Here is a 14,002-nt window from a genome sequence, read left to right as displayed (position 1 = left end):
TCTGTGGCCCTTGGTGTGGGGCAGTGCCTACGAGTTGGGGAGGGGGGCAGGGACTGAGAGAGAACAGAAAGGGAGGGGAGAACAGCAAGTGTCCTGCCTCAGCGGGGGCAAGGGCTTCATAGGCCAGCCCTGAATGTCACGCGTCGTAGGCTGACAAGGTCCTTCCGCAGTGCCTGGAAGCTCCCAGGGAGCTGGACATTTGTGCCAGCTGCCTGTCCTCTTCTCTGTGTCTCTGTCCGTCTCTCTTTTTCTCACTGTCTCCTTGGTGCAAGTGCTCTTCAGCCCAAGCTCTGAGATCCCCTTCCTAACAGCGGGCCTGCAGTTGGCCCTGGAGGCAGGGAGCTCCCTTCCCCATGTGCACCCCCTTGGGTGAGGGGTGTCTTGGGGGCGCTTCCTGCCAGTCTGCCTTCTGGAGCCCAAGGGAGGAGCGAAGGGCTTCTTGCTTCTGACTGACTGCTGGCCGTGGGGATTGTGTTTGTCTCTTCCAGAGGACCATCTCTCTGGGCGCAGGGGACCGGCAGGTGATCCAGACGCCCATCAATGATTCCCTTCCCATCAGCAACTGCAGCGTGGCCCTCCTCTTCCGACAGCTCGGTGAGACCCGCCTCAGGCCCACTTGGGAGGGAGTCCGTGTCTCTAGAGAGAGGGTGGTGCTCTGGCTGGGCCTTGGGCGCAGGGCTTGCCCCCTGCCCTGCTCCATGGTGACCCAGCTGGGAGGGGCCTCTCCAATTCCTCCCTTCCTTCCCTCCCAGGGATCACCAACGTGCTGTGCCTCTTCTGCGCGGCCCTCACAGAGCACAAGATCCTGTTTCTCTCCAGCAGTTACCAGAGGCTGACGGACGCCTGCCGGGCCCTGCTGGCCCTCCTGTTCCCCCTGAAGTACAGGTGAGCAAAGGGAGCTCACCTGCAAGGAGGGAGGGGGAGGGTGCTCCCTGGAGAGGGGCGCCTTTTGTTGCCAAGTCTGCCGGCCTGCATTGGTGGTTTCTTGGTTCCAGCTTCACATACGTGCCCATCCTGCCTGCTCAGCTCTTGGAGGTCCTCACCACACCAACCCCTTTCATAATTGGCGTGAGCTCCATCTTCCAGGCAGAGACACAGGAGCTGGTGAGTCTCTGAGCCAGCCTGAGCTCAGCGGAGGGAAGGAGGACTCTGGGGGACAGCGGAGGCTAGGCTTGCCAGGGGGCCTTTTCAGGAGCAGGGGGGTCATCCCATTCTTCTCTTGGGAACTTGTTTTCTCTCCTGGGGTGACAGGTGAGTTTGTCTTGGGTGTCAGAAACAGATTCTCCTTCCAAAGGAGCCCCCTCAGACCCCCCAACTCCTCCCTCCCTGGGAGCTAGGCTGGGGCCCAAGGGGCCTCTCGGTAGCCTGGCCTGTGTCCTTTCCCTCTTTGCCCCTTGTGGACTCTGCCATTGCTCTCTGACTTTTTCCAGCTGGATGTGATCATCGCTGACCTGGATGGGGGAACGGTGACTGTCCCTGAGTGCATCCATATCTCTCTGCTGCCTGAGCCGCTTCTCCATCAGACACGGGAAGCCTTGTCCATGGTGAGTGCTGCCCCTTGGCTCCTGCGCCTCACAAGAGGCCTGAAGACCCTCTGCCTTGGGTTTCATGGCCAATAGGCACCCGGGGGAGGGGGATCTGTGGCAGCTGGTCATGGGGGAACCTGGCACCGCCAAGTGGCGTTTGGTGCTACAAGGGGGCTGCATCCTGAACCCACAAGGCCAAGAGGCCAAGGACTCGTCAGTGGATGAACTTGCCATCTTACAATGAATATTGTTAATGATAAATAGCGGAATGGAAAAGTGAGAATCTGGATGCTGGGGGGGAAAGGGGAAAGTGGATCCCTTCTGGTTTTCTCCATGGTGATGTTTTGGAGCAGAGAAGCTCCCCCCACATTATTTGTAAAAACTGGGCATGTGTCATGAAGCCTGGGAACTGATTCTCCAAGTAATGAGAGAGAGAGAGAGAGAGAGAGAGAGAGAGAGAGAGAGAGAGAGAGAGAGAGAGAGAGAGAGAAGGAGCGATTCTGCTCTTGGGCTTGCAGGGGGGGCAGGGAAAGGAGGGGTGTGTGGCTGGAGGCTGAGCCCCTTCCCAGCTGAGAGGGTATCCTTGCCCTTGTTTCTCTGTGCAGGTCTTGGATCCAGAGTTGGAGATTGCAGACCTGGCATTCCCCCCATCGCCCACCATCTCTGCATCCTCCCTCAAGATGCAGGTAAGTGGTACAGGCTGCTGGGAGGAGGGGGCACCTGGCTTGGCCTGACTCCTCCTCTGAGAAGAGCACTGGAGCTGGCAAGCCGCACCTACAGTGCCCTGATAGCCAATCGAGACCGTGTGCAGCAGCAGTGAAAAAGGCAGGCTCCTTCCCAGGATGCTGGACTAGATGGGTCCTTGGCTGGATCCAGCAGCAGCCGCAGGAGCAGGCTCTTTTTGTGTTCTTCTGGGTGGGGAGTGCAGAGCCCCTTCACTCCCACAGCCAGGAAGAGCCGGCCAGGGGAAGGCGTGAGCACCCTTTTGGGAGGGGCAGCCGTTGGTGCTGCAGAGCCCATCGTCCTGTCCTCTGGCCGAAGCTGCCCTCCTCGGCCAGCTCCCCCTGCTTGACCATTTCCCCTTCCTCCGTCTTGGGCTGCAGGACAAGGAGATCCGGGCTGTCTTCCTCCGCTTATTTGCACAGCTGCTCCAGGGCTACCGCTGGTGCCTCCACATCATCCGCATCCACCCGGAGCCAGTCATTCGCTTTCACAAGGTAGCAAGGGGGGGGGCGGAGGAGGGTTGTCATGGGTTGCCCACCCTTCCCCCTCCGCTCTTGGGTGGGTTGCACAACATGAAGAACAAAAGCCCAGTGGCTCAGGGGTCCAAAGCCAGAGGCAGGAGTCTCCTTGCGAGGGCCCACAGAGCAGGAGCCCCCCTTTCGGAAGCCACTGCTGCTCTGGCTCTCCTGCGCTGCACGCCAGGCTGGCAAACCTTGTCTTTCCGGAGTTGGACAAGCATCAAGGGCTCCGTCCTAACCATCCCTGTTGCCTGTTGGGCGCATGGGGAAGATCCTCTTTCAGTCGGTGTCTCTCTGGGATTTGAAATGGCTTTCTAGATGTGCAGCTGTTCTGCCTGTGTTTTGATTGCATTGTGAAGCGGCTTTGAGATGCTTCCCACAAGACCCACCAGTGCCTCTTCCTCTCCCTCGGTCTAGGCAGCCTTCCTAGGGCAGAGGGGGCTGGTGGAAGATGACTTCCTTCCGAAGGTGCTGGAGGGCATGGCCTTCGCTGGCTTTGTGACGGAGAGGGGGCCCCCCTACCGAGAGATTGACCTGTTTGATGAGGTGAGGAGTGGCGGCTGGAGGAGATCTCCCCCTGGGCCCTCCACGGCCACAAGGTCCAGTCACCCAGTCCTCCTCTCCTCCCGCCCTTTCCCTCTCTTAGCTGGTGGCCAATGAAGCGAAGCGGATGCAGGCGGACGAAGGGAGTCAGGCCAGGGTGCGGCGCCACATCAAGGAACTGGCAGAGCACCTGTACAAAAACGTACGTGGGTGTTGTGTGTGCAGATGATGCCCCCAGCTTGGGGTAATTCTGTCCCTTTGTCCCTGGCACACAGTGGAACAGGCAGCGGGGGGCCAGCTTGCACCACAGACTTTGCTGGAATCCCTTCCTGCCCCATCCAGCAGCCCCTCTTCTCCCCAAGTGGCAGCCCTTCCTCCTCCTCCTCCTCCTCTCCCCCATGGCAGCTGAGCAAGGCTGTGCTGCTGCTCTCTACCCTTCAGCCAGGCTGAACGGAGGCTCTGCGCTTGAGCTCAGGAGGGAGGGCCTCCTTCAGAGCCTCCTTGATTACCCCCCCCTCCCCTGGTTTTGCTTGCCCAGGAGAACCCGTATCCTGCTGTGACGATGCACAAAGTACAGAAGCCTACGGAAGGCTGCCACCTGCGCCTGCACCAGCGGCCTTTTCCTCGCCTGGATGAAGGCACCATCCAGTGGATCGTTGACCAGGCAACAGCCAAGCTGCAAACGGCTCCCCCCTTAGTCAAGGCAGAGAAGAAGTGCATGGTGCCGTCTGGGCCTCCCCTGGGTATGTGGAGCATGCAGAGTCTTGCCCCTGCCTCTAGGTGGTGCTGTGGGCAGGGAAGTCTTGTGGGTTGCCTGGGTCCCTGGCATACCCGTCAACTCCCGGATTGAAAAATCCGGGATCAGCAGCAGCGCGGCACCGGAAGTCGCTTCTACGCATGTCTGGAAATGCGTAGAAGTGACTTCCGGTGCCGGCACTGCCCGGTTTCCGGTGCCCAGACATGGGCAGAGTGGCACCCGAAATCGGTTCTGTGCATGTCCAGACATGCGCAGAAGGAACCTCCCTGGCCGGCAGGAGCTGCTTTGAAAATCCGGGGGAAATACGGGATATTTCGCCATTCGGGATAACAGTGAGAAATGGCTTTAAAAACGGGGGTTTCCTGTGAAAAACGGGAGACTTGGCAGCTGTGGTCCCTGGAGATGCTTGTCTGCTCCTTGGATGGCCGCTGGCCCCTTGGAGAGTGGTCAGGAGCAGGAGTGCCAGCGGACCCTCTCTCTGGGCCTCTGACTTGGAGCCAGGGCTCTGAAAGGACCAGTGCTTGCGATCTCCGGAGGAGGCCATGGCAGCCTCATAGGCCTGCTGGCCCTCTTCTTCCATCCCTGAGCCTTGCAGAACCCTGTGGTTCTGTCCATTGCCCTGCGGAGGCTCCTCTTCCTGCCCCCCATGTAGGGTGTGTCCAAGATGCAGCAGGGAAGGGGCCGTGATGGGGACGGGCATCTTCCTTCTCCCCCCAGGGGCCATCATGGACCGCAATGGCATCATCTTGGCCAACAGCGCCCGCCGGCTGGAGGTGGTCAGGAACTGCATCTCCTATGTCTTTGAGAGCAAGATGCTGGAGGCCAAGAAGGTGAGCTCCTGGGAGCCTTCCAGCCCCTTTCCCCCAAGAGGGGCCTGCGGAGGAGGCAGAATCCAGCTCTTCTGGCTCTCTCCTTCTGCCCACTTTCATTGCTTCTCCACTGACTGGCAGGTTTCACTTGGGGGCCTCCGTGTGCTGCCAGACCTCCCCTTGCAGTTGGTGGGAAATGAAAAGCCAGCCCCCCCCCTCTGTCTCTCGGCTTTCTTGTATGGACGATTTGGAGCCTCACTCTGGTGGGGGTTGGTACTGTGTGTGTGTGTTTGGGAGGTCCCTGGGCAGCGCAGGGTGGGCTGGCCTCGCCCCTTTGGGCCCCCACCTCAGCGCCGCTCTTGCCGCCTTGCAGCTCCTCCCGGCCGTCCTCCGTGCCATGAAGAGTCGCGCTGCTCGCCACTGCCTGACCCAAGAGCTGAACCTCCACGTGCAGCAGAACCGGGCGGTGCTGGACCACCAGCAGTTTGACTTCATCGTCCGCATGATGAACTGCTGCTTGCAGGTGGGCTGGGGCCCAGGGAGGGAGGGAGCGGCCGGACCGGGGGGGGGGGGAGGCTCTGGACTCTCCGGGGTTCCATGCTGACTTCCCCTCCTGTCCGCCTCAGGACTGCAGTGCTTCTGATGAACATGGGGTGGCGGCTGCGCTCTTGCCGTTGGTGACTGCCTTCTGCCGCGTGAGTAGCCCTTGGGCCTGGTGGGGAGAGGGCTCCCTTGGGCCCAAGCTGGCCCAAGATGAAGGTGGCTGGGCTAGTGAGCTTGTGGCCTTTACGCAAGCTGCCTCCTCCTCCTCTTCCCACCCCAGAAACTGAGCCCAGGGATCACCCAGTTTGCCTACAGCTGTGTGCAGGAGCACTTGGTGTGGACCAACATCCAGTTCTGGGAGGCCATGTTCTACTCTGACGTGCAGAACCACATCCGGGCTCTGTACCTGGAGGGAATCGAGGACGAGGGGGAGAACCACGTGGAGAAGGTAAGGAAAGAAGCAGGGGAGAAGGGGGCCTGGGGCGGGGGCGGTGTGTGCCCGTGGGCTGTGGACAATGGTTTTCCTGCTCCCCCTCCCAGGCAAATGAGGAAGGGCCATCGCAAGAGGAGAAGTCGGCCCTGGAGATTGCGGCTGAGCAATGTCGCCTGTGGCCCACTGTGAGCCGGGAGAAACAGCAGGAGCTGATTCAGAAGGAGGAGAGCACGGTCTTCAGCCAGGCCATTCACTACGCCAACCGCATGAGCTACCTGCTCCTGCCCCTCGACACCAGCAAGAACCGGCTCCTGCGCGGCTCCGGCCTGGGTGATGCCGAGAGCGTCAGCAACAGCTTCATCACTAACAGGTAGCCTGTGGGGCTCGGACGGGGAGGCACCTAGGAGGGGGAGAGGGGGCCTCTCGGCCGTGGGGAGGGCAGTCCTGGCCCCAGAGGAGTTCAGCCTCCCCTCTGCCTCGCCAGCATTGCAGGAAGCGTGGCCGACAGCTACGACACGGAGAGTGGCTTTGAGGAGGCAGAGAGCTCGGACGTGGCCAACTACGTGGTGCGCTTCATCAACCGCTTTGTGGACAAGGTCTGCACCGAGAGCGGCGTCACCAACGAGCACCTCAAGGGGCTGCATGTCATGATCCCTGGTAGGTGCTCTGCCCCCCACCCTCTGGTGCCGAGTGGGGTCAGTGGGGTCTCCTCTCTCTTCCGCCTGTGACCCTGCCCTCCTCCCTCCCCCCAGACATTGTCCAGATGCACATTGAGACCCTGGATGCCGTGCAAAGGGAAAGCAAGAGGCTCCCCCCAATACAGAAGGTGAGGGTGGTCCCCTTTCCCGCCCCCGTGGGGGTCCTGAGCAAAAGGGTGGGGAGGGGCTGTTCCACTCAGGGGCTCCTCCGAGGAGCTGTGGGGTCAGGGCAGGGAGATTCCTGCCCAGCCCTGGCTCCATCCCCGCTTCCCGCTTGGCTTCTTGCAGCCCAAGCTGCTCCGGCCCAGCCTGCTGATGGGCGAAGAGAGCGTGATGGAGGGGCTGCGCGTCTACCTCATGCCGGATGGCAGGGAAGAGGCATCTGGGGGGGCTGGGGGAGGACCCCCCCTGCTTCCAGCCGAAGGCGCCATTTTCCTCACCACCTACCGCGTCATCTTCAAGGGCACCCCAACAGATCCACTAGGTGAGAGCCAGGTGGGAGGGATCCCAGTAATGACATCATCATTATTATGGGGAGGGAAAGAGGGAGCTCTCGCTGCTCCTCCTCCTCCTGCTGCTGCTGGCCGGCCCTGTCCTTGGGGGACTTGCTGAGCTCCCTTCTGGCAGCAGAGCCGCCCATCTAGCTTTGAGCCGCCAGCTGGGCTGACGCTGCCTCTTTCTCTGCAGTCGGGGAGCAGGTGGTGGTCCGCTCCTTCCCCATCGCTTCCCTGACCAAAGAGGAGAAGATCACAGTCCAGGCCCAGGTGGACCAGTTCATCACGGAGGGCTGCGCTCAGCTCCAGCTGCGCTCCTGCACATTCCAGGTGAGCCCGGGGGGAGGGGGGAGGAGGCACCTCGGCAGAGCCCCTCCCCAGAGGAGGGCAGCCGTGCTCTGAGCTGGGGTCAGCTTGGCCCAGTTCCGCCAGGCCTGATCCCGCCTTGCCTTGGCCCACAGTTGCTGCGCATTGCCTTTGACGAGGAGGTGGCCTCTGAGAGCGCAGAGACCTTCCGGAAGCATCTCAATAAGCTGCGCTACCCCCAGCAGGCCTCCGACACCTTTGCCTTCACAGTGGGCCACCTGAGCAAGGCTGCCCTGCAGCCCAAAGTCAAGGAGAAGAACCCGTCACTCAGGTGCGAGCAGATGCCGAAGGAGCACGGCTCAGGTTTGGGGGAGGGAGACTTGGGGGTCCCCCCTTCAGAGGCAGGACCCTCTGACGGGGTGGGGCTGGGTGGTGCTCCCTGTAGGGTCTCTGGCTTCAGGCTTTGTCCTGCCTGCGGCCCATGTGAGTGTCTCGCTGGCCTCTGGTGGGTGGTGCCTTTTTAGTGACCAGCGCCCAGCTGGAGGCAGCAATGCTGCAAGCTCTGCTGGCGGGTGTTGTTTCCTTGGGGCCCCTGGGGGCCCTGAGCCACACGAGGCAGCAGGGCATGGAGCAGGGGCTGCAGCCGGCCCCCCAGAGGCGCCTCCCTCCCTCCCTCCCTCCCTCCCGCCTGCTGCTGCTGCTACCACCGTCCCACAGCCAGTGCCCTGTCCTCTCCAACTCTTGGGGGCCCTTTTGGGGTACAGGGGGGCATTGTCGCCATGTGGCTCTCCCCAGCCTGCGCTGGCTGGCTGCTGTTCCAGGGTCTGCTTAAGACTGAAAGGAGCAGCTTTCTTCTGCCCCATCCAGCTCCCCGTCTTGCCTGCTGGGGCTGGTGTGGCCCCCCTGCCAGCCAAACAGCTCCCTCCCTCTTTCTGTGTCCTAGAAGGGCTGGGCTGGGCTGCGCTGCCCTTTATCCTGGCCTCTTCCCCCTCTCCTGTCTCCTCACCCCTCACCCCACAGCTGCTCCACCTTCTGCCTTGCTCTTCTCCTGCTGGCTGGGGGTGGGGGTGGGGGGAGGCACTGACGACGGGGTTTCTCTTGCACCCCCACCAAGCCTGCGGTTGAGCTCACTGGCTCTCACCCTCTTCCTGCTTTAGGACCATCTCCAGGAACCTGGTGAAGAACGCCAAGAGGACGATTGGCCGCCAGTATGTGACGCGCAAGAAGTACACGCCCCCTCCCTGGGAGGCGCGGGGGAACCAGCAGCACTTCCTGGAGGACAATGAGGACGAGATCTCAGGTATGGGTGGCCCTGGGTCCGGGGGGGGGGGGGCTGCTTGGGGTGGAGGGTCCTCTTCCTGAGCTTTGCCCAACCCTGCCTGGCTGACTGCAGTGTCTGAAGAAGTGGACCGCAGCACCTTGACCCCGTCCACCACCATCCGGCCCTCGGACAAGATGACCATGAGCCACCTAGTAGAGCGCGCCTGTTGCCGGGACTACCAGCGCCTGGGCCTGGGGACGCTGAGCAACAGCCTGACCCGCTCCAAGAACGAGCCCTTCCGCATCTCCACGGTCAACCGCATGTACGCCATCTGTCGGAGGTGAGTGGGGAGGATGCCCAGAACGTGGGCAGGGCACGGGGGGGGGGGTCTCCATGGGGGGCCCTTGCCAGCATAGCTGTCAAGTTTTCCCTTTTCTCACGAGGAAGCCTATTCAGCATAAGGGAAAATCCCTTTAAAAAAGGGATAACTTGGCAGCTATGCTTGCCAGACAGGCAGCTGAGGGGAGACCTGGGATTCAGAGTCTGGGCACGGGATCAGGAGGAGTTCAGCAGCAGGTTCTCTGAGCCAGTGGGCTTCTGGGCTAGAAGAGGGGTCTGCACCTTCCTCCTTTAGCCTCCCTGTGAAGGTCCAGGGACAGGGCACCTAGCGCTCCTCACTCGCCCACAGTCCGTCCATCTGTCACCCTAAAGGAGCGAGTTGGGCTTCTGACAAGGGGGATTCACAGACTGGATGCCAGGGGGTGTATCTGTGTCCATGGTCCAAGGTTCTTCCTCCAGCTGGGGATGCTCTGCCCTCTCCCTTCTCCCCCTTCTTGAGGAGGGGGGGGCTCTCTGGCCACCTGCCTGATTCCTCTGACTGCACTCTGAGGCCCCAATCCAGATCAGGGAACAGGCCGCCTCTGCAGGGAAATGTTTTCTGCCCATGCCCTGTTTCCTCTTCCTCAGCCCCACTATTTCCTGGCCTTCTCTCAACTGTGGCCCCGTCTGTTGGTGGTGCCCCTGCTTTTGGTGGGGGGAAGTGGGGCTGCATATTCCGTTTTGCCTCTGGGGCAGAGGGGTCCACTCTGGAAGCTAGTCCTGACCCAGAGCCTCTTGACTGGGAGATAACCCCCCAGGAGGTTGCACAGAAGTGTTTCGGTGGACAGCCGCACCCCCTCTTCCTCTCTAAAATAATACTTAAGAAGAATAACTTCCATCCTTCCATCCATCCACCCATCCCTCTCTCTCTTCCCTGCAGCTACCCTGGGCTGCTCATTGTCCCCCAGAGTATCCAAGACAATGCCATCCAGCGGATCTCGCGCTGCTACCGCCAGAACCGCTTCCCGGTGGTCTGCTGGCGGAACTCGCGCACCAAGGCGGTCCTCTTGCGCTCAGGCGGGCTGCATGGGAAGGGCATGGCGGGCCTCTTCAAGTCCCAGAATGCTCCTGCCACAGGTACAGCTGCCTCCCTCCCCCCCCCCGGCCTCCCGCCTCCCGAGGAGGCCCTGAGGCTGACCCCTTCCTTCCCTGCTGCTCCTCTCAGGTCCCTCTCAGGCCGACTCCACCAGCCTGGAGCAAGAGAAGTACCTGCAGGCCGTCATCAACTCCATGCCTCACTACGCCGACAGTGGCGGCCGCAACACGCTCAGTGGCTTCACCTCGGCCCACATGAGCAGCTCAGGTGAGGGCCTGGGGGGGGGGCTGTCCTGGGCTCAGAGGCAGCTGCGGTAGGTGGGGTCCTGGGCGTGCAGCGGGAGAGAGCATCCCCTTGACTGCCAGGCCAGGGGGCCACAGGCCCAGGTGAGTCTTGTCCATGTGCAGCTGTTGTATTGCCTCCATACCATCCTTGCTGGTGGAGCAGCCAGCGAGGGCCCTTGCCATCCCCATCAGCCCCCCCCTCCATTTGTCGTCTGTCTGAGCCATCCTGGAGAGAAGAGCCCCAACCGGCCCTCTGGAGCCAAGCAGCCCTCTGGCTCTGCCGGGAGAGGCCATTGGGCATGTTGTGGGAGGGGCCAGTGCCCCCCCGGTCCCTGCCGGATTTTGGGTGGGGACGACCCAAGGAGAGAAGAGGCCTTGCAGCTCTGGGGCTGGTTTGCTTTCCTTGGGTGTGGAACGTCCACCTTCTGTTGGTGCTACAGATTCTTCTGAGAAGCGGCAGCCCAGGCTGGGATCTCTTATGAAGCAGGTGATGGGAGGGAAGGACGAAGGGCCACTTAGCCGCGGAGGTGAGATGCTGCGTGCGGCCCCCGTAGAGTAGCCACGGAAGGGCCGTCTGGCTCCTGGGGGGCTGGGCTGGGCCTTCTCCAATCAGCCAGCAGGCGGAAGGGGGCCCGGCCACCCCAGGGCTGTTGCTCACAGCCGCCGCCTCTGGCTGCGTCCCTCCATCTTGCCTGCCCATCTGTCTTGCCCTCTCCATTGGGGACAAACATCCGTCTGCCATCCATCGCTGCTCCCTCTCTTCCTCCCCCCCCCCTTGCTGAGATGCCTCTCCGTCCTGTCCTCTCTCAGCCCTAGGTCACAGAGGTAGGCTCATTACCCTCTCCAGCCCCAAGAGCCTGGCAACAAAGGGACACCTCTCCCCCCGAGGTACAGTACGGGGCACTAACCTCCGGGACATGGCATTCACACTGCTAACTCGCCCCACTGGTGCCCACCCCCAGGCAGGCAGGCAGGCAGGCAGTCTAACCCACCCTCTGTGCTAACCCTTCCGGAGCCTCACAGCATGCTTTTCCGCCTGGCTTGGCCTGCCTCTTGGCCCCTTCTAGGTAAGGATCGGCTGGCCGGGGCCGCTGCGTCCCGTCTCCTGGGTGGGTATGGCTGGGGCCACCTTCCCCTGGCCTAGAGCTCTGGCTGGGAGGGGGGCAGCAGGCTCCAGGGTCAGCCTGCAGGAGAGAGCGGAGTCTTGGGCGCCACCTGACACCCCCTCCCTTGTAGGCAAATGGGGCAGCATCCGCGCCAGCGGGCGCATGAGCAGCTATGCTCTCAACATGGAGGTCGGCTCCCGCCTGGCCGGCAAGGAGCTGCTGAGCACGCAAGCCAATGGGGCCCCCTCCGAGGCCAGCTTCCTGCACCAGCATCGCGCCTCCCTCTACATCATCGGAGACAAGTCCCAGCTGCGGGTATGGTTCTCTTGGGTGCCCAGCAGAGAGGCAGCGGCTGGGAAGGGGGGCTGTGGGGCCCCTTCCTGATGGTGTCTCTTGGTCGCATCCAGGGCGTGAAGCCGGACCCTTTGCAGCACTGGGAGGTGGTGCCCATCGAGGTGTTTGACGCCCGGCAAGTCAAGACCAGCTTCAAGAAGCTAATGAAGGCCTGTGTGCCAGGCAACCCCTCCGCCGAGCCCGGCCAGACCTACCTGCGCTCCCTGGAGGAGTCTGAGTGGCTGATCCAGGTCAGTGGCCAGGCCGACGCTCTCGGCTGCAGTCGCCTCCATCCTCCTGGTCCCAAAGACTCCAGAGAGGTCAAGGCAGAGGAGGACTTGAGATTCGCCCGATAAGGAACAAAGTCCATCCGTTTCTGAGGTCAGCAAAGACTTGGCAGGCAGAAACTTGCCAGGCCCTGGAGCTGCAAGAAGGCCCTGGCTGCTGAGTCTCGTTTCTGTCACAGGAACCACCTTGTCCATCCACAGCTCCTGGGCCAGGCAGGCAGGGGGCAGTCTCCAGGTTTCCTGTGATGCAGAACTGGAGGAGCTTAGCAAGCTCAGGAGTTTAGTAAAATGGTTAAAAGAGCAGTAAATTAAAAGGAAGTGGTCAAGAGAAAGGTATATGGAAGGTATATATTTCCCAGTGGAGTGGCGGGGAGGCTGGGTGTTGCGCAAGTGGAAAGCGGCATGTGGCTTTCCAGCCTGCAGCTGCCAGGAAGGCTCTGGGTGTTTCTGAGGTGGGTCTGCAGGAGCTTCTGCGAGAGATTTGTCCCATTGAAGGTCAGGGAGAGGTTGGCACGTTTGCTCAAGGTGCGATGCCTCGGCCACCTTCTGGGATACTGCTTTTCTCCACAGATTCACAAGATCCTGCAGATCTCCGTGCTGGTGGTGGAGCTGCTTGACACAGGCTCCTCTGTGCTGGTCAGCCTGGAGGACGGCTGGGACATCACCACCCAGGTGAGCCTCCTTCCTCCCCCCCCCAGCACTTGCCCCGGAGGCCGGCCGTGACCCCCTCCTCTGCCCCCCAGGTGGTGTCTCTGGTGCAGCTCCTGTCGGACCCCTATTACCGCACCATGGAGGGCTTTCGGCTGCTGGTGGAGAAGGAGTGGCTGTCCTTTGGGCACCGCTTCAGCCACCGAGGGGCACAGACCTTGGCCAGCCAGAGCAGCGGATTCACGCCCATCTTCCTGCAGTTCCTGGACTGTGTGCATCAGGTGAGGAGAGCAGTCCAAGCCTCTGGGGGAGGGAGGCTGCCCCAGCCCTCCTTGTCCCTGGGGTGAGGTGTGCTGGTCACACACACACACACCCCAGAAATGCTTCCGGGGGGGGGGGCGACACCTCAAGCTCTAACCCTCTTCCTGCCCCCCCCCCACTCTCCTGCTGCCTCTCCCCCCACAGATCCACCTACAGTTCCCCATGGAGTTTGAGTTCAGCCAGTACTACCTGAAGTTCCTCAGCTACCACTCGGTCTCCAGCCGCTTCCGCACTTTCCTGCTGGACTCCGACTACGAGCGGCTGGAGCTGGGTAAGGAGCCCCTGGGGCCTGGGGAAGGGGGTCCCCTGTGGCCCCTGGGACAGTGGCAGGAGCCAAAGGCTGTGCTTCTTTGGCAGGGCTGCTGTACGAAGAGAAAGGGGAGCGCAAGGGGCCGCAGCTCTTTCGGTCCGTTTGGGACTACCTGGATCGGCTGAACAAGAAGACGCCGGCCTTCTTCAACTACATGTATGCCCCGGAGGATGGGGAGGTGAGCAGCTGCAGCTGTGGGTCGGGGGCAGCGGGGCCTGGCTGGTGGGTGGGTGCTGGGGCCAAAGGCTTCCCTGCCTTGGGTGCCGCTGGTGGGTGCCAAGCGTGGCCTTTGGGGTAGTGACTCCTCAGCTCTTGCCTTGCCTGCCCTTAGGTTTTGCGCCCGTACAGCAACGTCTCGAACCTGAAGGTGTGGGACTACTACACGCAGGAGACCCTGTCGGAAGGACCTTCCTACGACTGGGAGCTGGTGCAGAGCCAGGCGGACCCCGTGGAGGAGGCTGCCCAGCCAGACACCAGCGCCCCGCAGAGCCGGCGCAAGATCGTCTGGCCCTGCTATGACAACCGCAGCCGCACCGAGCCAGACGCCATCTCCCGGCTGCTGGAGGTCAGTGGGGGCCTTGGGCGAGAAGCAGGCGGGAGCTGTGGGCAGGGGGTGCAGCTGGGCCTGCTCCTGTTCTGGACTCTTCCCTTTCTTGGCCGTTTCTTGGCCGCCTTGAATCAAAGCTGG

The 14,002-nt window shown here is 61.9% G+C and overlaps 1 protein-coding gene across 4 annotated transcripts in view; it reads left to right on the top strand.

Annotated features, from left to right (window-relative positions):
* Nucleotides 1-14,002, top strand: part of SBF1 (SET binding factor 1) — a 47,825-nt gene that overhangs the window by 31,542 nt on the left and 2,281 nt on the right. The window contains exons 6-37 of one of the 4 annotated variants that reach the window (XM_035127179.3): nucleotides 489-594; nucleotides 753-885; nucleotides 996-1,104; nucleotides 1,431-1,544; nucleotides 2,132-2,212; nucleotides 2,630-2,743; nucleotides 3,185-3,313; nucleotides 3,414-3,512; nucleotides 3,849-4,053; nucleotides 4,785-4,897; nucleotides 5,250-5,399; nucleotides 5,503-5,571; nucleotides 5,700-5,867; nucleotides 5,960-6,222; nucleotides 6,337-6,509; nucleotides 6,605-6,678; nucleotides 6,839-7,034; nucleotides 7,238-7,374; nucleotides 7,506-7,681; nucleotides 8,508-8,650; nucleotides 8,744-8,951; nucleotides 9,870-10,066; nucleotides 10,155-10,292; nucleotides 10,750-10,836; nucleotides 11,120-11,197; nucleotides 11,546-11,730; nucleotides 11,823-11,999; nucleotides 12,606-12,707; nucleotides 12,779-12,964; nucleotides 13,149-13,275; nucleotides 13,362-13,492; nucleotides 13,646-13,879. In XM_035127179.3, coding sequence (XP_034983070.3) covers nucleotides 489-594; nucleotides 753-885; nucleotides 996-1,104; nucleotides 1,431-1,544; nucleotides 2,132-2,212; nucleotides 2,630-2,743; nucleotides 3,185-3,313; nucleotides 3,414-3,512; nucleotides 3,849-4,053; nucleotides 4,785-4,897; nucleotides 5,250-5,399; nucleotides 5,503-5,571; nucleotides 5,700-5,867; nucleotides 5,960-6,222; nucleotides 6,337-6,509; nucleotides 6,605-6,678; nucleotides 6,839-7,034; nucleotides 7,238-7,374; nucleotides 7,506-7,681; nucleotides 8,508-8,650; nucleotides 8,744-8,951; nucleotides 9,870-10,066; nucleotides 10,155-10,292; nucleotides 10,750-10,836; nucleotides 11,120-11,197; nucleotides 11,546-11,730; nucleotides 11,823-11,999; nucleotides 12,606-12,707; nucleotides 12,779-12,964; nucleotides 13,149-13,275; nucleotides 13,362-13,492; nucleotides 13,646-13,879 — 4,602 coding nt within the window. The remainder of the gene's footprint in view (nucleotides 1-488; nucleotides 595-752; nucleotides 886-995; nucleotides 1,105-1,430; nucleotides 1,545-2,131; nucleotides 2,213-2,629; nucleotides 2,744-3,184; nucleotides 3,314-3,413; nucleotides 3,513-3,848; nucleotides 4,054-4,784; nucleotides 4,898-5,249; nucleotides 5,400-5,502; nucleotides 5,572-5,699; nucleotides 5,868-5,959; nucleotides 6,223-6,336; nucleotides 6,510-6,604; nucleotides 6,679-6,838; nucleotides 7,035-7,237; nucleotides 7,375-7,505; nucleotides 7,682-8,507; nucleotides 8,651-8,743; nucleotides 8,952-9,869; nucleotides 10,067-10,154; nucleotides 10,293-10,749; nucleotides 10,837-11,119; nucleotides 11,198-11,545; nucleotides 11,731-11,822; nucleotides 12,000-12,605; nucleotides 12,708-12,778; nucleotides 12,965-13,148; nucleotides 13,276-13,361; nucleotides 13,493-13,645; nucleotides 13,880-14,002) is intronic. The other 3 variants (XM_035127182.3, XM_035127181.3, XM_035127183.3) reach the window with 3 other exon arrangements.

The sequence above is a fragment of the Zootoca vivipara genome, chromosome 9, assembly GCF_965207765.1.
Source record: "Zootoca vivipara chromosome 9, rZooViv2.hap1.1, whole genome shotgun sequence".
NCBI lineage: Eukaryota > Metazoa > Chordata > Lepidosauria > Squamata > Lacertidae > Zootoca > Zootoca vivipara.
The sequence above is the reverse complement of the archived record's forward strand: the minus strand, read 5'-3'. Positions and strand labels throughout refer to the sequence as shown.